Here is a 22,778-nt window from a genome sequence, read left to right as displayed (position 1 = left end):
ATGTTGCCCGGCGTGCTGCAGTAGACTGTCTACCTGTAAAACCTGACACGTTCAACTTAGCCTCGATTTAGAACGTGAAAAACAGCTGAGGTAACTATATGCTAAGTCATGAAACAAAGCAGCACAAGATGATAATGTACTTGCTGGCTGATATGCTGCTTATATTCTCAGGCAAAAAATACTTGCCTTAATTAACTCATCTGAGAGATTGTTTCCTTTAATCCAGCCTGTATTTCTCAAGCCTATTTTTTTTTTGTTCACTGCACAAGCTGTTTGACTAGAACCGTATCTTTGTGTTTTTTCACCTAGAAGGCCAATTAGCAAATATATTGTTTGCAAATTTATTATTACATTTTCAAGTGTATTATTCACCCAAGGGAATAAAAGCTAATCAATATAGTGTTAAATTGTATCTTGAAAATTGGGGGCAGAAGGAAACAGGACTAGCAGGTGAAGCAACCTACTCATAGCCTCGCCACTTCAGTCACCTGACCAGCTTCAGCTGCTGGGATCATAGGCTCTGACTGTTGAGTTCCGAGGTCTGTCCAGTCAACGAACAGGAGCAGTGTGCTCTGAGTTGGCTAAGTGCACAGGGCCACGGGGTGAGATGAAAACAGGCCAGATGCTACTCTAGGTGACTAATCATAATCACGTTCTGTTCGTGTCGCGTGTGTGTGTAAGGAAAAAAACTAGCAGTCAAGTTCTCCTGTAAACTCCTAAGGCCACTTTCGGGCAGGTAGGTAACGTGCCAGTGTGAAATGCATGAAAGAAAAAGTTACTCTCCTGGGAGAACCTCACTTCTCTCTCACCCTCAACTCCACCAAAATAAGTCCTTTCAAAAGTAACAGGGTTTTAATAATCATTTCTGTGATTTATTTTGTTTTCTTTAGCTACTGTTACTCACTGGATATTTTCAGATACTGCATGCGATGAAAACTACACATGAAAATATGTGGTTAGCCTGTGATCTAATTACATGGCCTTTCTTTGGGAATCAGGTTCTTTTCCCCCTTTATTTTAGCATCTTTTTGTATTTCGAAAGGCAGGATTTAAGCAAAGCACTGTGAGACTAGACAAAGAAAAGACCTGCGAGAGACCAGCAGTATGGAAACAAGTATCTGGGAAGAACTTTGCAATAAGAAGGACGCTTAAGTGTGCTGGGCAGGGACTGTCCAAGTAAGCATTTAAACAAACAATGCTTTGTATGTAAGTGAAAAATGTAAGGGAAACAACGTACCCTAAATGATGACCTTCTTCAATCCTGATAACCTGAGGTTTATAAATGACCAAAAAACTTCCCGAAAACACTCAAGAGTCAACAGTGCATTTTACTATACATCTTAGATTTACACATCTCATATATGCTTTTAAAGCTTCAATTAACAGTTCAATACAAAATAAAAAATATATATGCAGCAGTGGTTCTCAGGCACAGAATTTAGGAGGAGATTGGAGCAAGCTTTTTCCCTAGCATACCATGAATATTACATTATGAACCATAACAGTGGAATGTTTCCTTTTGACCTAGCTGCCTTTTTTGGCTGAATTTTATTACAGTGGACAGCTTTAGAAGGTATGATATTGCTAATAGGAAACAAGACTTAAGTTTATAACCTGTTTTTTTCTTGAAGTCTTTAAGATCTAAACGATTCCCTTTTCTCCTATAGAGCTCCAGGATCATCTAATGAAAATAATATTGTCCATAAAATATCTGGAGCATCATCAGCCTAAGAACCACTGCTCATGGTTATTCAATGTCTTCCGGCCTCACAGGATGAGGTAATGGTATGATGGATTTCTTCTCAGTGTCCCTGGAAAGTGCTTTCCTCATATCTGTTAGGAAGCAAAGTTTAATGTAAGTACCCAAATGTCAGAATATTTTATATCAAATTTAAAGTGTATAGGTTAAAAAAAAAAAAAACTATAAGAGGTTTTGTCCCCCACCCCCACTTCTATCATATTCTAAGAGAAATGTATTTATAAGTGAGATTCTCAATCACGAGTACACCAAACCCCAGCTGGGATCCAGCTCATCCTACAAATGTTCTTTTGACAGAACCTTAGTAAAATAATGTGTCTGTACCAGTAAAACAATAATTGACAGTAATTAACCAATGGTTAGTTAATGTAAGTTAATCAGTGGTAGGTTCATAAGGGCAGGTTAAACCAGATTTAAATATTATAGCTCAGATTTTAAATATGATTCTCTTAGGTGTATTAAAATAGCCGAGTATTTCAGTCTGTAGGATGAATGTAGACATTCGGCTTCCTCTCGGGGATACCACCCCAGAAGGGAGCTCACCGTAAGCATCCTCATCGGGCTCCCCGTTGCTGGCCGAATAGTACTCTATGACCGTCCTGTACACACTGTAGCCTAACTGCTTGTACATGTTGACTGCAACTTGGTTAGACACTCTTACAAAGAGATCAACAAAAAATCCACCCTTTCTGTAATTAAAAAAAAAAAAAAAATTAGAAGTCCTTGAAAATAATTTTTAAAACTACTTTGACTATTCATAGGATGGTACTATGAAACCCTGCAGTCAATTACATCATGTTATCAGTTTTTACTGCTGAGGCTTTATGGCAATTATTTTGCAGTACAAAAGATAACTATAACGTTTCAAAACCTACAGGTTTTCTTAAAAGAAAAGCTTTTTTTTTTTTTAACCACAATTCTGTTACCTGGCTTTAAAAATCATTTTACCAATTAGTCATATAATAGTTTCACCCATATGCACAAATTAAAGGTTTTGAAAAAAGCACCAATGTGGCCTTGTATAACCACAGGACACTGGTCACAGCTCTGAAGCCCTTGGGTCCCTCCGGTCAGTGACAGCCTCTTTCTTACCCAGGTCTCCATGTCCTGACTTGTGTTGTCATCAGTGCCTTGCTTTATGCAGTAGACTACCACCTGTACTGGTTTAATTTCTCCTGTTTGTGAACGTCACCTGAATGGAGTCATACTTTACTCGCCTCTCAGTCTGTACTGAGTCAGTCCCGCGGCAGCTGGAGCGTGTCCGTCCTCCCTGTGTTTAGTGTGTCCCTGTATGGACACACTATGAGATGTGAGATGTCTGTGGTCCTACACATTATCAACTATGCTGCTACAGGTATTTTGTTGTGTGTCTCGTGGTACGATATCTAAGGTCTGTAGTTAGTGTCACTGCTGGCTCACAGGGACACCTTCAACTTTATCAGATAATGCCTGTCTCCCAGCCCACATGTGCCACCTGACACTCCCACAGGAGGGGGTAGACTCCACCCCACAGGGGTGGCTTGGAACAGCTGACATTTTTATTTTTGAAAGTCTTATGATGGCATCTCAGGGCAATTTTAGCTGGCATTTCTGACTACTAACAAGCCTGATTATGTTTGTGTCAACCATTTAGATTTCTCGTTCTGTATGGTCTTTATTGGTCTTTCACACATTTATTTTTCTCCCCCACATGTAGTTCTCTATGTATTCTGGATATTCAGCCTTGTGTAAAAGATGGTGCAAGTCTTCTCCCCAATTTGCAAATCTTTTTCCAATTTGTGACTTGTCATTATCCTTATGTATCGTTTGATGAACAAAGTTACCGCACTCTAGTGAAGCTGAATACATGAACCTTCCTTGCACTTTTTAGGGCTTGAGAAGTTCTTTCTCTACCGAGGTCATGGAGACACTTTCCTTTGAAGGTGCTCCTAAGGGCTTTTTAGTTTTGCTCTTCACATACAGGTTTTTAGTAAATATGGAATTGATCTGTGTATGATAAGGTACTAATGTGGGAAAAATCTTTTCCCATATGGATATCCAGTGGTGCCACCAAGTTTATTGGAAAGTGTATCCTTCCCCACCACTGATCTGCAGTTGCCTCCTCCAAGGTGTGTCTAAATCCATGTGTTCCTGAGTCTGTGTCTCAAATTCTGTTCCACTAGCCTAGACAATTACTCCACTCACTTTTTTGTTGTTCAAGAGTGTCTTACCTCTTAGCCAGGGAATGGCTCCTTCCATTCCCTGTAAATTTCAGAATCAACAAGTCGCACGGAAAAGACTTGAGATTTGGGCCGCAGTTACGCTGACTCTGTGGATCGGTTACCTGTCTACTGTAGAGATGGGTAACGCTACGCTGCAGAGGTAGTTCCTCCCTCCACTTAGGTAGGTCATCTGTACTGTCTCTGGGTAAAGTTGTATAAACTTCAGAGAGGTCTTGCACAGCTTTTGTTAGATTTCTCCTAAGGGCTTAATGTACTGATGCCAATGCAAATCGCATCCTCTTCTAAGTGTTACTGTTTGCATAGAAAAGCAATTAACTTTATATCCAACAACTTAGCTTAACTTTTATTAAAATTCTAAACATTTGTAGATTCCTTCCTGTAGGTTTTCTATTTGTACAACCTTACCTATCCAAAATAACGGTTTTGTTTCTTCTCAAACCTTTTATTTTTCTTGCTTCACTTGTATGGTAGAGGATGATTTCCAGTAAATTACTGAAGAGAAGCCGACTTTAGGCATCCTGTCCTGTCCTGTCCCGGAAACCATTCAGTGCATCACCACTCATATTTACTACAGGTTTTCAGTTTTTCAGGTTAAGTAAGATTTTCCCTTTCTATTGCTAACGGTTTTTATCAAGAGTGAACACTGGATTGTATCGAAGCGTTTTCTACATTTACGGAGATAAAAAATATTCTTCAGCCTATTAACTGGTAGAATACATTCTAATATTAAAACAAACTTTCCCCTGATATGTCATCCCCATGAATTGCTGAATCCATTTTGCTAAGAATTTTCTGGGACTTTGCATCTGTCATGAGATTTTCCTTCCTCCTGTGAGGTTTTGTGATTGATTGTTCCCTTTTTGTGTGTAAAAGTAAACTTAGCATCATTATTTCTAAAATTGTTGGTGAAATTTGCCAGAGAAGCCATAGCTTTCTTCATGGAAAGATTCTGGCTACTGACTGAAATTAGTTAAGGCAGGGGTCAGCTTGCAACCTATTTTTATGCTGCTCTCAAGCAAAGAATGGTTTTTTTACAATTTTGAAGGGTTGTTAAAATACATATATGAAGGCAGAGACGTTGGGTGGCCTGTGAAGCCTTAACATTTACTGTCTGGCCCAGAAAAAGTTTGTTGACCCCTCCTGTTCTGTACCCTTAATTTCTGATTGTCCTAACAATTAGGATGAGGCATGTTCGTATCTCTAATTATGATGATTTGTCTATTTCTTCTTGTAGTTTTGTGAACTGTTGAATTTGTCACTGGGTACGTAAAATTTTTAATTATTACATCATCTCCCTGATTAACTCTTCTCAGTATGCAGACCCTTTTTTATTCTCGTAATTATTGAACTATAATGTGACTTAATTTAAGCACACCCTGTTAGAATTTGCATAATTTAAAAAATTTCTTTACTTTCGATCTTTACCTTTAACCTTTATACATATTTCCTGCAAACAGAATACAGTTCTGACAGTCCATCATTTTTTAATGTTACTGTCCTAAGAATACATAACATGAGAGCTACCCTCTCAATGAATTTTAAATGTACACTATCTTCGAGTGTAGGTATACAACGTTATACATCAAACTCCAGAGCTTATTCTTCTTGCTGAACTGAAACTTCAGTAACTTGACATTTCCCCTATCCACCACCATTCCACTCTTCATGAATTTAATTACTTTAGGCATCTAAGTGGAATCATGCAATATTTGTCTTCCTGTGCCTGGTTCACTTGGCATAATTAATAATGTCTTTTAACTGGAGTCATTAGTCCATGAACATTTGCTGTTGTATTTATCAATTATATTTGGATTCACTGCTACCACCTTATTTCATGCTTTGTTTTGCTACTTTAGTTTCCTTCCTATTTTTCTCTTTGGATATTATATACTGTTTCTATTTTTAGTGTACACAATGTATACATTAAAAATACATGTATATATGTATGTGTGTGTGTATATACGTATACACACCCCTACACAAATATAGGTCACTTGAATCTTAGCAACTATTGAAATCTTAGCAACTATTGTAAAGTAAACGAAAGTTTAGAAACTGTAAGGGAAGGGAGCATAGTGGTTTTCTACTCTAAGAGATGGTCTATCCTATAAATACATTATATCTGATGTGCAATTAGAACACAGTTCCTAACTCCCTGTCAACTATACATGATGATAATGCCAAAGACTTGTTTTCAACAACATATGCCATTAACCAAGGTGTGTAAACTACAATCTTGCTAAAGATTTTCACCTCTTCTGTATTCACTCTAGGAAGAATTTTAAGTTCTTAAGCACTAGACTTTTTAAGCACTAGACTTTTTCAGCTAAATTAAGAATGAGCTCAGATGCCTCTTGCCTTGACTTGGCTCAGTGTTTTCAGGCCATGGTTACTTCTCTAAAATGTTCCACTTTAATGGATTTAATAAAAGTAACACATAGTGAGTGTTTGACACATAAAACAGGTCTGAAAAAAAAGCTACAATGTTTGCAGTTCTCAGCCTCACGGAGGTGCATATTTCAAACATTTGGGGAAAACGTAGGCAAACCTTACGTGTTGGACACTGGCAAAGTACTAGCTTTATATAGTTCACAAATACACATCATATCACATTATATTCCTTTTGGTGACATAGTATCTTTACGAAGCCAGGCTTCTGGCAATTCCTGTGATTAAAAACCCCAGGACCACATGAAAATCATCATGAAACAAGAATGCTGGCAGTTCTGCAGAATCTGGTTCCAAGGTTTGAGAAGCCATGCAATGCCCAGCAGGTGCACACATCTCATTAGGAGGTAACCACAGTTATTTAACAATGAAATGAAAATATTTTTTTCTTCCGAATAGCTACTAGCTTGCTGGGACACAACTGCTTAAGACTACACTTTTGTTTAGCCTAGGGCACTTATGAAAAAATTACTGAGATGCCAAGGACAGTGTTAACAAAGAATTTGGAAACACCTGCCACAGTGGCAAGAACACTAACAGAAACCTTGAGGGCTAGATTTTGATTCCACCAATTAGGCAGGTCACTCACATTGCCTTAATTTTCCTCAGTGGCGAAACAGGGACAATAATATCACTCTAAATATGTGACAGAATTGTTATAAGGACTATTTGCACCATGACAGATATTCAATCTGAAGGAAAAAATCTGATAAAACATTCACCAAGAGAAAACTCAAATGGTTATTAGAGTCCAAAAATCATTTGCAGAGCAGGTGCCTACCTTTCTGAAATCTCCTCCAATAATTCCATAAGCTTAGCAGCCAGACCAAGGCGTCGGAATTCCGGGGCAACAGACAGAGCTGTGACGTGCCCGTGCCACTCTTCCCTCGCCACCGAGCCTTCTGCTTTGCCCATGACTGCCAATGAAAGATCACATCCAGTAACTAAACATGAGGATTTACACATACAGAAATGCTGTTTGGTACATTGTTATTATAAAGGAAACTAATGACCAAGTTCTGATCTCTAAGCAATACTTAAAAGTCATCTAGCTAATTGTTATTAAATGCTTTTACTTGATACGTATTTTTTAAAATATCTACATTTCATGTGGGTATTTATGTGTGTCATGTACACACAACAGACAATCTACAGCTCAAACTTTTGTTAGCAATGCAACCAAGTCTGTCTGGGTCACTGCTCTATCCCCTGGGCCTAGCATAGTACCTAAAACAGAACAGATCAGAAGCAATCGGTGAGCTGTCAAATGGTTGAAAAGGAAATAAAATTATGGGCATCAAGATTATACTTCCAGTTCTGTGATCAATATAAAATAATCAGTTAAAACCTATATTTTAATGTCAACTGCCTATCCAAAAAAGTACTAGTGGTGTTATACTTACTATAACCCATTAACTCTCCACCAGGGGCCTCTGCAACAATGAAGTACTCTGGCCAGTGGGCGAGGTACTGTAAGTAAAAAGGAATCCCGTACTAGAGTCTTGTTAAGGAGGATGCAAAGTCATGGACAGATTTCTTCATGAAAGGGATATTTTCAAGTTTCCTTTAAAAAGTATATTGTTTATCCCCAGCCATATGTATGACTTCCGTAATCAATTTATTAGATGAAATATTTAGGTTAAGCACTAATTTTTAAGAAAATTGACTGAATATATATAAACTCAAATGTGACTGGAGACAGTGGCATCCAGCAGAGAACCAGGCTCCCAAGTTCTACAGTCGTCTCCCCCGCTGCTCACACTGTGTCTAAATCCCTGCACAGCACTTTTACTTGTAACATGTATGCCATGTTCCCTCTATCCCTGGCGCTTGGCAAACAGCACATGCTCAGTATGTTTATTTTTCCATAATTGCACTGGGAAATTAACGACTAGTTCCTATATTAGCTTCAGCCATGGGACACTGAAAATAACTTTAAACTTAAGTATTTCCAAAGGCTACTTAACAAACCTAGTTTTTCCCCTCCACCAATTCAAGGTCTCCATTTCTAGTAATGCAAAAAAAAAAAAAAAAAAAAAAAAAAAAAAAAAAGCTGACTTATAAGTGAATGCCTGAGTACTGCTCATTACTTAACTCTTCAACCCTGGTGTTCTTGCTGACTTGTACTCAATTCCTGTCCTCCTCCTTAGTATAAGCTTGCTGATGCAGTTCTATGAGGGGACACCATCAATCATTTTTTTTTAAACTTCCTGGAAAATCTGTTCAGTGTAAATTCTTCAAACTCCCCTCTGAAGGACAGCCTTTATTCTGTCTCTTCAAACATAACCCTTAACATGGCAGTCGTCAAGTCTTTCTGCCATCCAGCCACTGACATCATAACCATCTCTTCTCTGGCTGCCGGAGGAGCCCGGGGCTCAAGCTCATGGACCAAGCCCTGGAAGGTTACTCTGAAACATGGCCTCACCTGGATTATGGGACTTTCACCAAAAACTTTTAAGTGTAACGGGAAGCACACCACATAAATTGATTTGCATCCTAATACTTTCCCTTATATACAGTGAAAAGTTTTCTGTCATTCAGAATTCTTCAAAATCCTTTTACTTTTTTATAAACATGAGGAAGTCTTTAACAGGTCAATTTTTTAAATACAAATGAAAATTAAGGAGTCTTTTTCCATTCAACTTTGTTTCTGATATGTAGCCCTGTTGTTGCATGTATCTATAGTTGATTTTTACTGCTGTTACTGACATAACTCAGGGGCTAACAAAATAACATTTTCTATAAAGAGCCAGATTGGGGGGGTGCGGGGAGTGGGTGATGAATTGGGGAATTGGGATTGACATATACACTATTGATACTATGCATAAAAATAGATAACTAACAAGACCCTAAAGTAAAGCACAGGGAACTCAATGCTCTGTGGTAACCTAAATGGGAAGGAAATCGAAAAAAGAGGAAATACATGTATAACTGATTCACTTTGTTGTACACCTGAAACTAACACAACACTATAAAGCAACTATACTCCAATAAAAATCAGAAAACAGAAAAGGAGACAGTAAATATTCAAGGCTGTGTGGACCATATTGGCCTCTGTTGCAGCTACTCAAACTGTGAAAACCACAAAACCTTAAAGGAACTTCTCTATGTGGAAAAGGCCACAATTAGAATCAAGAAAATTACAAATGGGAAAGCTCACTGGTAAAGGCAAACATACAGGTAGGAAACCATCCACACATAAATATATCAAAATCAGCAACCATGAAAAGAGTACAAATGCAGGATACTGGAAATACACTGGAAATTGAGACCAGCAACTTAAAACAATCTTGTAGTTATACAGACGGCTATATCAAAACCTCATAGGAACCACAAACCAAAAATCTACCATAGGTACACACACAAAAAAAGAAAAAGCAATCCAAACAACACAAAAGATAGACATCAAATCACAAGAGAACAAGAGGAAAGAAAGAAAAAAGACCTTCAAAAACAAACCCCAATGAACAAAACAGCAGTAAGAACATTTATTGATAAGTACCTTAAATGTAAATGGATTAAATGCTCCAACCAACAGACACAGACTGGCTAAATGCATACAAAAACAAGACCCATATATATGCCATCTACAAGAGACCCACTTCATATCTAGGGACACATACAAAGTGAGGGGATGGAAAAAGGTATTCCATGCAAATGGAATTCAAAAGAAAGCAGGAGTAGCAATACTCATATCAGACAAAACAAAACTTTAAAGACTGTTACAAGAGATCAGGAAGGACACTACATAATGATCAAGGGATCAATCCAGGAAGAGGATGTAACAATTGTAAATATATAGGCACCCAACACAGGAGCACCTCAATACATAAGGCAAATGGTAACAGCTATAAAAAGAGAAGTTGACAGTAACACAATTATAGGGGGGGACTTTAACATGCCACTTTCATCAGTGGACAGATCAGACAGAAAATCAATCAGGAAACACAGGCCTTAAATGACACATTATACCAGATGGACTTAACTGATATTTACAGAACATTCCATCCCCAAAAGCGGAATACACTTTCTTCTCAAGTGCACATGGAACATTCTCCAGGACAGATCACATATTGGGCCACAAATCAAGCCTCAGTAAATTTAAGAAAACTGAAATCACATCAAGCGTCTTTTTCTGACCACAAAGCTATGAGATTAGAAATCAATTACAGGCAAAAAAAAAAACTGTAAAAAAACACACAAACAGGTGGAGGCTAAACAATGTTACCAAACGACCAATGGATCACTGAAGAAATCGACAAGTACCTAAAGACAAATGACATCAAAAACATAGCAATCCAAAACCTGTGGGACACAGCAAAAGAAGTTCTAAGGGGGAAGTTTACAGCAATACAATCTTACCTCAGAAGACAAAAATCTCAAGTAAACAACCTAACCTTACACCTAAAGCAACCAGAGAAAGTACAAAAAAAAAAAACCCCAAAGTTAGTAAAAGTAAAGAAATCATAAAGATCAGAGCAGAAATAAATGAAATAGAGACAAAGAAAACAAAAAAGATCAATGAAACTAAAAGCTGGATCTTTTGAGAAGATAAGCAAAATGGATAAACCTTTAGCCAGACTCAAAAAAAAGGAGAGGGCTCAAATCAATAAGATGAGAAAAGAAGTTACAACTGACATCACAGAAAAACAAAGAATCATAATAGACTACTACAAACAACTGTATACCAATAAAACGGACAACCTAGAAGAAATGGACAAATTCTTAGAAAGATACAACCTTCCAAGACTGAACCAGAAAAAAATACAAAATATGAACAGACTAATCACAAGTACTGAAATTGAAAGTGATTTAAAAACTTCCAACAAAGAAAAGTCCAGGACCACATGGCTTCACAGGCAAATTCTATCAACATTTAGAGAAGAGTTAACACCTATCCTTCTGAAACTCTTCCAAAAAACTGCAGAGGAAGGAATACTCCCAAGCTCATTCTGTGAGGCCATCATCACCCTGATATCAAAACCAGACAAAGATACCACAAAAAAAATTACAGGTCAGTATAACTGAAGAACATAAATACAAAAATCCTCAACCAAATACTAGTAAACTGAATCAAACAATACATTAAAAGGATCATACACCATGATCAAGTGGGCTTTATCCAAGGGAGGCAAGGATGCTTCAATATCTGCAAATCCGTGTGATACACCACAACAACAAACTGAAGAATAAAAACCATATGATCATCTCAATCGATGCAGAAAAAGCTTCTGACAAAATTCAACACCGATTTATGATAAGAACTCTCCAGAAAGTGGGCCTAGAGGGAACTTACCTAAACATAATAAAGGCCATATATGACAAACCCACAGCTAACATCATTCTCAACAGTGAAAAGCTTAGAGCATTCCATCTAAGATCAGGAACAAGGCAAAGATGTCCACTGTCACCACTTTTATTCAACAGTTTTGGAAGTCCTAGGCATGGCAATCAGAGAAAAAGAGAAATAAAAGAAATCCAAATTGGAAAAGAAGTAAAATCGTCACTGTTTGCAGATAAAATACCACACACAGAAAATCCTGAAGATGCTACCAGAAAACTAGGGCTCATCAATGATTCTGGTAAAGTTGCAGGATGCAAAATTAATACACAGAAATCTCTTCCATTCCTGTACACTAACAATGAAAGACCAAAAAAGAGAAATTAAGGAAACAATCCCACTTACCATCACATCAAAAAGAATAAAACACCTAGGAATAAACTTACCAAGGGGACAAAAGACCTGTACTCTGAAAACTATAAGATGCTGATGACAGAAAGATGACACAAACGGAAAAACATACCATGCTCTTTGATTGAAAGAATCAATACTGTCAAAATGACTATACTACCCAAGGCAATCAGATTCAACTACAATCCCTATCAATTAGCAATGGCATTTTTCACAGAATTAGAACCAAAAGAATTTTTAATTTGTATGGAAACACAAAAGACCCCTAATAGCAAAAGCAATCCTGAGAATGAAAAACAGAGCTGGAGCAATCAGGCTCCCTGACTTTGGGCTATATTACAATGCTACAGTCATCAAAACAGTATGGTACTGGCACAAAAACAGAAATACAAATCAATGGAACAGGATAGAAAGCCGAGAGATAAACCCACATAGATAGTTGACACACCTACGGTCAACTAATCTATGACAAAGGAGGCAAGAACATACAATGGAGAAAAGACAGTCTCTTCAATAAGTGAGGCTGCAAAAATTGGACAGCTACACGTAAAAGAATGAAGTTAGCACACTCCCTAACACCATACACAAAAATAAACTCAAAACAGATTAAAGACTTAAATGAAGGCCAGACACTATAAAACTTAGAGGAAAACACAGGCAAAACACTCTTTGACATAAATTGCAGCAGTATCTTCTTTGGTCCACCTCCTACAGTAATGAAAATAAAAACAAAAATAAATAAATGGGACCTAATTAAACTTAAAAGCTTCTACACAGCAAAAGAAACCATAAACAAAATGAAAACACACCCACAGAATGGGAGAAAATATTTGCAAATGAAGCAACTGACAAGAGATTAATCTCCAAAATATACAAATAGCTCATGCATCTATATATCAAAAAAACAAACAACCCAATCAAAAAATGGGCAGATCTAAACAGACATTTCTCCAAAAAAAAAGATGGCTAAAAAGCACGTTAAAAAATGTTCTACATCACTAATTATCAGAGAAATGCAAATCAAAACTACAACGAGGGAGGGAGGAACCAAGATGGCAGAGTAGAAGGACATGCTCTCACTCCCTCTTGCGAGAACACCAGAATCACAACTAACTGTTGGACAATCATCAACAGGAAGACACTCGAACTCACCAAAAAAGATAACCCACATCCAAAGACAAAGGAGAAGCCACAATGAGACGGTAGGAGGGGCTCAATCACAGTAAAATCGAATCCCATAACTGCTGGGTGGGTGACTCACAGACTGGAGAACACTTATACCACAGAAGTCCACCCACTGGAGTGAAGGTTCTGAGCCCCACCATCAGGATTCCCAACCTGGGGGTCCAGCAACGGGAGGAAGAATTCCTAGAGAATGAGACTTTGAAACCTAGTGGGATTTGACTGCAGGACTTCAACAGGACTGGGGGAAACAGAGACTCCACTCTTGGAGGGAACACACAAAGTAGTGTGCGCATTGGGACACAGCAGAGGGAGCAGTGACCCCAGGGGAGACTGAACCAGACCTGCTAGTGTTAGAGGGTCTCCTGCAGAGGTGGGAGATGGCTGTGGCTCACCGTGGGGACAAGGACACTGGCAAAAGTTCTGGGAAGTACTCCTTGGCGTGAGCCCTCCCAGAGTCTGTCATTAGCCCCAGCAAAGAGCCCAGGTAGGCTCCAGTGTTGGGTTGCCTCAGGCCAAACAACCAACAGGGAGGGAACCCAGCCCCACCCATCAGCAGTCAGGCGGATTAAAGTTTTACTGAGCTCTGCCCAACAGAGCAACAGTCAGCTCTACGCACCACCAGTCCCTCCCATCAGGAAACTCACACAAGCCTCTTAAGATAGCTTCATCCACCAGAGGGCAGACAACAGAAGCAAGAACTACAATCCTGCAGCCTCTGGAACAAAAACCACATTCACAGAAAGACAGACAAGATAAAAAGGCAGAGGGCTATGTACCAGATGAAGGAACAAGATAAAACCCCAGAAAAACATCTAAATGAAGTGGAGATAGGCAACTTTCCAGGAAAATAATTCAGAATAATGACAGTGAAGATGATCCAGAACCTCGGAAAAAGAATGGAGGCTGAGATCAAGAAGATGCAAGAAATGTTTAACAAAGAACTAGAAGACTTAAAGAACAAACAAACAGAGATGAACAATACAATAACTGAAATAAAAACTACACCAGAAGGAATCAATAGCAGAATAACTGAGGCAGAAGAACGGATAAGTGACCTGGAAGACAGAATGGTGGAATTCACTGTTGTGCAACAGAATAAAGAAAAACGAATGAAAAGAAATGAAGACAGCCTAAGAGACCTCTGGGACAACATTAAACGCAACAACATTCGCATTACAGGGGTCCCAGAAGGAGAAGAGAGAGAGAAAGGACCTGAGACAATATCTGAAGAGATTATAGTCGAAAACTTCCCTAACATGGGAAAAGAAATAGCCACCAAGTCCAGGAAGTGCAGCGAGTCCCATACAGGATAAACCCAAGGAGATACATGCCGAGACACATAGTAATCAAACTGGCAAAAACTAAAGACAAAGAAAAATTACTGAAAGTAGCAAGGGAAAAACGACAAATAACATACAAGGGAACTCCCATAAGGTTAACAGCTGATTTCTCAGCAGAAACTCTACAAGCCAGAAGGGAGTGGCATGATATACTTAAAGTGATGAAAGGGAAGAACCTACAACCGCAAGGATCTCATTCAGATTTGATGGAGAAATCAAAAGCTTTACAGACAAGCAAAAGCTAAGAGAATTCAGCACCACCAAACCAGCTCTACAACAAATGCTAAAGGAACTTCTCTTAAGTGGGAAACACAAGAGGAGAAAAGGACCTACAAAAACAAACCCAAAACAATTAAGAAAATGGGCATAGGAACATACATACTGATAATTACCTTAAACGTGAATGGATTAAATGCTCCAACCAAAAGACACAGGCTTGCTGAATGGATACAAAAACAAGACCCATATATATGCTGTCTATAAGAGAACCACTTCAGACCTAGGGACACATAAAGACTGCAAGTGAGGGGATGGAAAAAGATATTCCATGCAAATGGAAATCAAAAGAAAACTGGAGTAGCAATACTCATATCAGATAAAATAGACTTTAAAATAAAGAATGTTATAAGAGACAAGGAAGGACATTACATAATGATCAAGGGACCAATCCAAGAAGAATATATAACAATTATACATGCACCCAACATAGGAGCACCTTAATACATAAGGCAACTGTTAACAGCTATAAAAAAGGAAATCAACAGTAACACAATAATACTGGGGGACTTTAACACCTCACTTACACCAATGGACAGATCATCCAAAATGAAAACAAATAAGGAAACAAGCTTTAAATGACACAATACACCAGATAGATTTAACTGATATTTATAGGACATTCCAACCAAAAACAGCAGATTACACTTTTTTCTCAAGTGCGCATGGAACATTCTCCAGGATAGATCACATCTTGGGTCACAAATCAAGCCTCAGTAAATTTAAGAGAATTGAAATCATACCAAGCATCTTTTCTGACCACAACGCTATGAGATTAGAAATGAATTACAGGGAAAACAACATAAAAAACATAAACACATGGAGGCTAAACAATACATTACTAAATAACCAAGAGATCACTGAAGAAATCAAAGAGGAAATCAAAAAATACCTAGAGACAATTGACAATGAAAACACGACGACCCAAAACCTATGGGACGCAGCAAAAGCAGCTCTAAGAGGGAAGTTTATAGCTATACAAGCCTATCTCAAGAAACAAGTAAAATCTCAAACAATCTAACCTTCTATCTAAAGGAACTACAGAAAGAAGAACAAAACTCAAAGTTAGCAGAAGGAAAGAGATCATGAAGATCAGAGCAGACATAAATGAAACAGAAACAGAAAACAAGAGCAAAGATCAATAAAACTAAAAGCTGGTTCTCTGAGAAGATAAAACTGATAAACCATTAGCCAGACTCATCAAGAAAAAGAGGGAGAGGACTCAAATCAATAAAATTAGAAATGAAAAAGGAGAAGTTACAACAGACACCACAGAAATACAAAGCATCCTGAGAGACTACTACAAGCAACTGTATGCCAATAAAATGGACAACCTGGAAGAAATGGACAAATTCTTAGAAAGGTATAACCTTCCAAGACTGAACCATGAAGAAATAGAAAATATGAACAGACCGATCACAAGTAATGAAATTGAAACTGTGATTAAAAATCTTGCAACAAACAAAAGCCCTAGACCAGATGGCTTCACAGGTGAATTCTATCAAACATTTAGAGAAGAGCTAACACCCATCCTTCTCAAACTCTTCCAAAAATTGCAGAGGAAGGAACACTCCCAAACTCATTCTATGAGGTCACCATCACCCTGATACCAAAACCAGACAAAGATACTACAAAAATAGAAAATTACAGACCAATATCACTGATGAATAAAGATGAAAAACTCAACAAAATACTAGCAAACAGAATCCAACAACACATTAAAAGGATCATACACCATGATCAAGTGGGATTTATCCCAAGGATGCAAGGATTCTTCAATATATGCAAATCAATCAATGTGATACACCACATTAACAAATTGAAGAATAAAAACCATATGATCATCTCAATACATGCAGAAAAAGCTTTCGACAAAATTCAACACCCATTTATGATAAAAAGCCTCCAGAAAGTGGGCACAGAGGGAACCTACCTCTACATAATAAAGGGCATATACGACAAACCCACAGCAAACATCATTCTCAATGGTGAAAAACTGAAAGCATTTCCTCTAAGATCAGGAGCAAGACAAGGATGTCCACTCTTACCATTATTATTCAACATAGTTTTGGAAGTCCTAGCCACGGCAATCAGAGAAGAAAAAGAAATAAAAGGAGTAAAAATTAGAAAAGAAGAAGTAAAACTGTCACTGTTTGCAGATGACATGATACTATACATAGAGAATCCTAAAAATGCCACCAGAAAACTACTAGAGCTAATCAATGAATTTGGTAAAGTAGCAGGACACAAAATTAATGCACAGAAATCTCTTGCATTCCTATACACTAATGATGAAAAATCTGAAAGAGAAATTAAGAAAACACTCCAATTTACCATTGCAACAAAAAAGAAAAAAATACCTAGGAATAAACCTACCTAGGGAGACAAAAGACTTGTATGCAGAAAACTATAAGACACTGATGAAAGAAATTAAAGATGATACCAACAGATGGAGAGATATACCATGTTCTTGGATTGGAAGAATCAGTATGGTGAAAATGACTATACTACCCAAAGCAATCTACAGATTCAATGCAATCCCTATCAAATTACCAATGGCATTTTTTACAGAACTAGAACAAAAAATCTTAATGTTTGTATGGAGACACAATAGACCCCGAATAGCCAAAGCAGTCTTGAGGGAAAAAAACGGAGCTGGAGGAATCAGACTCCCTGACTTCAGACTATACTACAAAGCTACAGTAATCAAGACAAAATGGTACTGGCACAAAACAGAAACACAGATCAATGAAACAAGATAGAAAGCCCAGAGATAAACCCACGCACCTATGGTCAACTAATCTATGACAAAGGAGGCAAGGATACAGAATGGAGAAAAGTCTCTTCAATAAGTGGTACTGGAAAAACTGGACAGCTACATGTAAAACAATGAAATTAGAACACTCCCTAATACCATACACAAAAATAAGCTCAAAATGGATTAGAGATCTAAATTTAACACTGGACACTATAAAACTCTTAGAGGAAAACATAGGAAGAACACTCTTTGACATAAATCACAGGAAGATCTGTTTTGATCCACCTCCTAGAGTAATGGAAATAAAAACAAAAATAAACAAATGGGACCTAATGAAACTTCAAAGCTTTTGCACAGCAAAGGAAACCATAAGACGAAAAGACAACCCTCAGAATGGGAGAAAATATTTGCAAACGAATCAACAGACAAAGGATTCATCTCCAAGATATATAAACAGCTCATGCAGCTCAATATTTAAAAAACAAACAACCAGGTCTTCCCTGGTGGCGCAGTGGTTGAGAGTCTGCCTGCTGATGCAGGGGACACAGGTTCGTGCCCTGGTCCGGGAAGATCCCACATGCCGCAGAGTGGCTGGGCCCGTGAGCCATGGCCGCTGAGCCTGCACGTCCAGAGCCTGTGCTCCACAACGGGAGAGGCCACAACAGTGAGAGGCCTCCGTACCGCAAAAACAAACAAACAACCTGATCCAAAAATGGGCAGGCCTAAATAGACATTTCTCCAAAGACATCCAGATGGCCAAGCAGCACATGAAAAGCTGCTCAACATCACTATTAGAGAAATGCAAATCAAAACTACAATGAGGTATCACCTCACACCAGTTAGAATGGGCATCATCAGAAATGATGGGCATAATTCAGAAAGACACATGCACCCCAATGTTCACTGCAGCACTATTTACAACAGCCAGGTCATGGAAGCAACCTAAATGCCCATCGACAAACGAATGGGTAAAGAAGTTTTGGTACATATATACAATGGAATATTACTCAGCCATAAAAAGGAATGAAATTGGGTTATTTGTTGAGACGTGGATGGATCTAGAGACTGTCATACAGAGCGAAGTAAGTCAGAAAGAGAAAAACAAATATTGTATATTAACGCATGTATGTGGAACCTAGAAAAATGGTACAGATGAACCGGTTTGCAGGGCAGAAGTTGAGACACAGATGTAGATAACAAACGTATGGACACCAAGGGGGGAAAGCCGTGGGGGGTTGGGGATGGTGGTGTGATGAATTGGGCGATTTGGACTGACATGTATACACTGATGTGTATAAAACTGATGACTAATAAGAAACTGCTGTATAAAAAAATAAATAAAATTTAAAAATTAAAAAAAAACAACATACTAAAACTTTCTTTGGGTTATTTGTATGGAAATATGTTAATATAAATGTTTCAGACATTACATGAAATTCCTAAAAATCTTATATGTTCTGGTACAATGTTTTAAGTCATAATTCTAGTTATTACTTTTAAATGTATATCTCAGAAATAACTAAATTTCCTTGTCAATTGCATTATTATGAACTTTCATCAAATCTTTAACTGTGGTCATTTTTAAGTCTTTTGTCATTTACAGAGTGTTCTGGGTGTACTCTGTTACTTTTGCAAAAATGTTCCTATAAAGGGTTTCATCTTCAAGTAATTCATGGAAAAGACTGACAAGTACAGGTTTCTGGTAACTGACTATACTGCTGAACTGAATGAATAAGCATTTTCAGAACTCTAATGGAAAACTGATGAATTCAAAAAAGTGCTAACAAAAGATCAAGATGAAAAAAAATTAATTACATGGGACTGAGTGAACTGATGATGATGATCACAATTTTTGTGACTTTCTGTTTGAAACACTGTTGGTTCTTCTGTGCTTTGTTTTTCCTGATTTAAGAAAACTTCTTTTCTCTTTAAAAAAAAAAAAACAAACCTACAATGAGATATCATCTCACACCGGTCAGAATGGCCATCATCAAAAAATCTACAAACAATAAATGCTGGAGAGGGTGTGGAGAAAAGGGAACCCTCTTGCACTGCTGGTGGGAATGTAAATTGATACAGCCACTATGGAGAACAGTATGGAGGTTCCTTAAAAAACTACAAATAGAACTACCATACCACCCAGCAATCCCACTACTGGGCATATACCCTGAGAAAACCATAATTCAAAACGAGTCATGTACCACAATGTTCACTGCAGCTCTATTTACAATAGCCAGGACATGGAAGCAAACTAAGTGTCCCTCAACAGATGAATGGATAAAGAAGATGTGACACATATATACAATGGAATATTAGCCATAAAAAGAAACGAAATTGAGTTATTTGTAGTGAGGTGGATGGACCCAGAGTCTGTCATACAGACTGAAGTCAGTCAGAAAGAGAAAAACAAATACCATATGCTAACACATATATACGGAATCTAAAAAAAAAAAAAACTACAATGAGATATCACCTCACACTGGTCAGAATGGCCATCATCAAAAAGTCTACAAACAGATGCTGGATAGAGTGTGGACAAAAGGGAACCCTCCTACACTGCTGGTGGGAATGTAAATTGGTACAACCACTATGAGAACAGTATGGAGGTTCCTTAAAAAACTAAAAATAGAACTACCATATGACCCAGCAATCCCACTACTGGGCATTTATCAGGAGAAAACTATAATTTGAAAAGATACATGCACCCCAATGTTCACTGCAGCACCGTTTACAATAGCCACGACACGGAAGCAACCTAAATGTCCATCGACAAAGGAATGGATAAAGAAGATATAGTATACATATATACAGTGGAATACTACTCAGCCAAAAAAAAGAAAATAATGCCATTTGCAGCAACATGGATGGACCCAGAGATTATCAGACTAAGTAAGTCAGACAAAGACAAATATCATATGGTATCACTGATACGTGGAGTCTAATTAAAAAACTGATAAAAATGAACTTATTTACAAAACAGAAACAGGCTTACAGATATCAAAAACAAACTTACAGTTACCAAAGAGGAAACGTGGAGGGGAGGGGGGGTATAAATCAGGAGTTTAGGATTAACATACACACACTACTATATATAAGATAGGTAACCAATAAGGACCTACTGTATAGCACAGGGCACTTTACTCAATATTCTGTGACAACCTGTAGGAGAAAAGACTGAAAAATAATGAATACATGTATAAGTGAATCACTTTGCTGTGCACCTGAAACACAACACTGTAAATCAATTAGACTCCAATAAAGTTTTTTTTAAAAGGCACAGAACAGGGAAAAAAAATCGTTATATATTCTAGCTATTCACCTCCTGTCAGTTTTAGATATTAAAAAAAAATCTGCTTCCATTTTTTCAACTTTTTAGTTTTATGCATGATGTTCTTTTTTTTTTTTTTTCCTTGCGTTATGCGGGCCTCTCACTGTCGTGGCCTCTCCCATTTGCGGAGCACAGGCTCCGGACGCGCAGGCTCAGTGGCCATGGCTCACGGGCCCAGCCGCTCCGCGGCATGTGGGATCTTCCCGAAACGGGGCACGAACCCGCGTCTCCTGCATCGGCAGGCGGACTCTCAAGCACTGCGCCACCAGGGAAGCCCCTGCATGATGTTCTTTAAGTAGATATTCATGTTTTAAGTATTCAATTAAAAATATTTTCTTGATTTCTACTACTAGTGTACAGAAATGCTACTGATTTTTCAAAACTTGATCTTGGTTCTAACATTGCTGAACTCGCTTATTCTGAATAGGTTGTTCTTTTTTCTAGATAGATGACTGTATTATCAATTATACATAATGACAGTTTTATTTCTACCTTTCTTATCCTTATACTTTCTTTCACTTCTTTCTTCTTTCCAATACCTTTGGTCAGTTCCTCTGGAACTATGTTAACGTTCAGTAGTGACAGCAGGCATTCTCATCTTACACCCTATCTTAAAGGGAACGAATCTAATTTCTCACTTACCTATAATGCTTACTGAAGGTTTTTAATACCGAACCTTTACCAAATTAAGAAAGGTTCTTCTATTTCTAGCTTGTTGTGCGTCCTTACCATAAAAAACTACTGAACTTATACAACACTGTAAATCAACTATATTTCAATTTAAAAGAAAAAACTGTGAAGACCAAGGAGAAGAGCACAGACAACATGTACATTATTCACCATGGTTGTGTCCAATAAAGCTTTATTTACAAAAAAGGCAGTGGGCCAAACCTGGCCCATGCACATTACTGTGCCAACTCGACATAATTGACTCTATTTCTTATTATCTTCAGCTTCCAGGAAATTGAATTACTAGGTATTACATTACCAAAGTGCCTTCCAGGAAGACTAGCATTTACTCCGTCACTCACAGCTTATGAGACGCTCCCCTCACCTCACCTTCATCAGCCTTGAGTTTTACCACTGCTTGAAATCCTTCATAATTTGATAGATAAAACACGGTATCTCATTTTGGTTTTAATCTGCATGTCTTTTAACTGGTGAGACCGAACTCTTTTTAATATTTTCATAGCATCCTATATGCCCTCTTTGTTAAATTATCAATTAATACTACCCTCCTACCCTGCAGTGGACATGGCACATAATCCCAAAGTGCAGCTCTGTGTTTCATGCTCCTGAGCATGTGGGGATTGTCTGTTAGGGTCAGAGGACCCTCACTTCACACATCTTTGCCCGTGTCTCTAGTGGGGAGCATGAGAAATACTGCTAATGTTAGCCAAAGTCCTTCTTTCACTTTAGCAACACGCCCCAATATAAATCAGGCTCATTCCAGACTCTGTTCTAGATAGGCAGCTATGGCACAAGGCAGCAGTCCACAGGATGCAGAAGGCTGCGTGGCACCTCCCAGACGTACCCCTGGGAGTCTGGGAAGGATGCACTCACCTTCCCCTCTGTTGATCGATCCTCCTGCCAGGAACATGGCTGAGATGCGGTACGCTCTGGGAGCCACCTGGACAGGAAGCCAGGAACACCCGGGAACGGGAGAGTGGTTCCACTGCAGAGCCCGGTCGCTGGGGATGTCACAGAGCCACCAGGACTGCTCGTCCACTCTAGACTCATTCACATCAGGCAGGAATAGCCCCTCCTGCT

At 38.3% G+C, this 22,778-nt stretch overlaps 1 protein-coding gene across 2 annotated transcripts in view; it reads right to left on the bottom strand.

Annotated features, from left to right (window-relative positions):
* Nucleotides 1–1,311: 1,311 nt before the first annotated feature.
* Nucleotides 1,312–22,778, bottom strand: part of NAA20 (N-alpha-acetyltransferase 20, NatB catalytic subunit) — a 26,812-nt gene continuing 5,345 nt past the window's right edge. The window contains exons 3-6 of one of the 2 annotated variants that reach the window (XM_007454526.1): nt 7,833–7,923; nt 7,211–7,346; nt 2,303–2,448; nt 1,312–1,833 (exon numbers count right to left, since the gene is read on the bottom strand). In XM_007454526.1, coding sequence (XP_007454588.1) covers nt 1,748–1,833; nt 2,303–2,448; nt 7,211–7,346; nt 7,833–7,923 — 459 coding nt within the window. In that variant the 3' untranslated portion in view covers nt 1,312–1,747. The remainder of the gene's footprint in view (nt 1,834–2,302; nt 2,449–7,210; nt 7,347–7,832; nt 7,924–22,778) is intronic. The other variant, XM_007454527.1, reaches the window with a different exon arrangement.

Source organism: Lipotes vexillifer, unplaced genomic scaffold (assembly GCF_000442215.2).
Source record: "Lipotes vexillifer unplaced genomic scaffold, Lipotes_vexillifer_v1.1 scaffold365, whole genome shotgun sequence".
Taxonomy (NCBI): domain Eukaryota; kingdom Metazoa; phylum Chordata; class Mammalia; order Artiodactyla; family Lipotidae; genus Lipotes; species Lipotes vexillifer.
The sequence above is the reverse complement of the archived record's forward strand: the minus strand, read 5'-3'. Positions and strand labels throughout refer to the sequence as shown.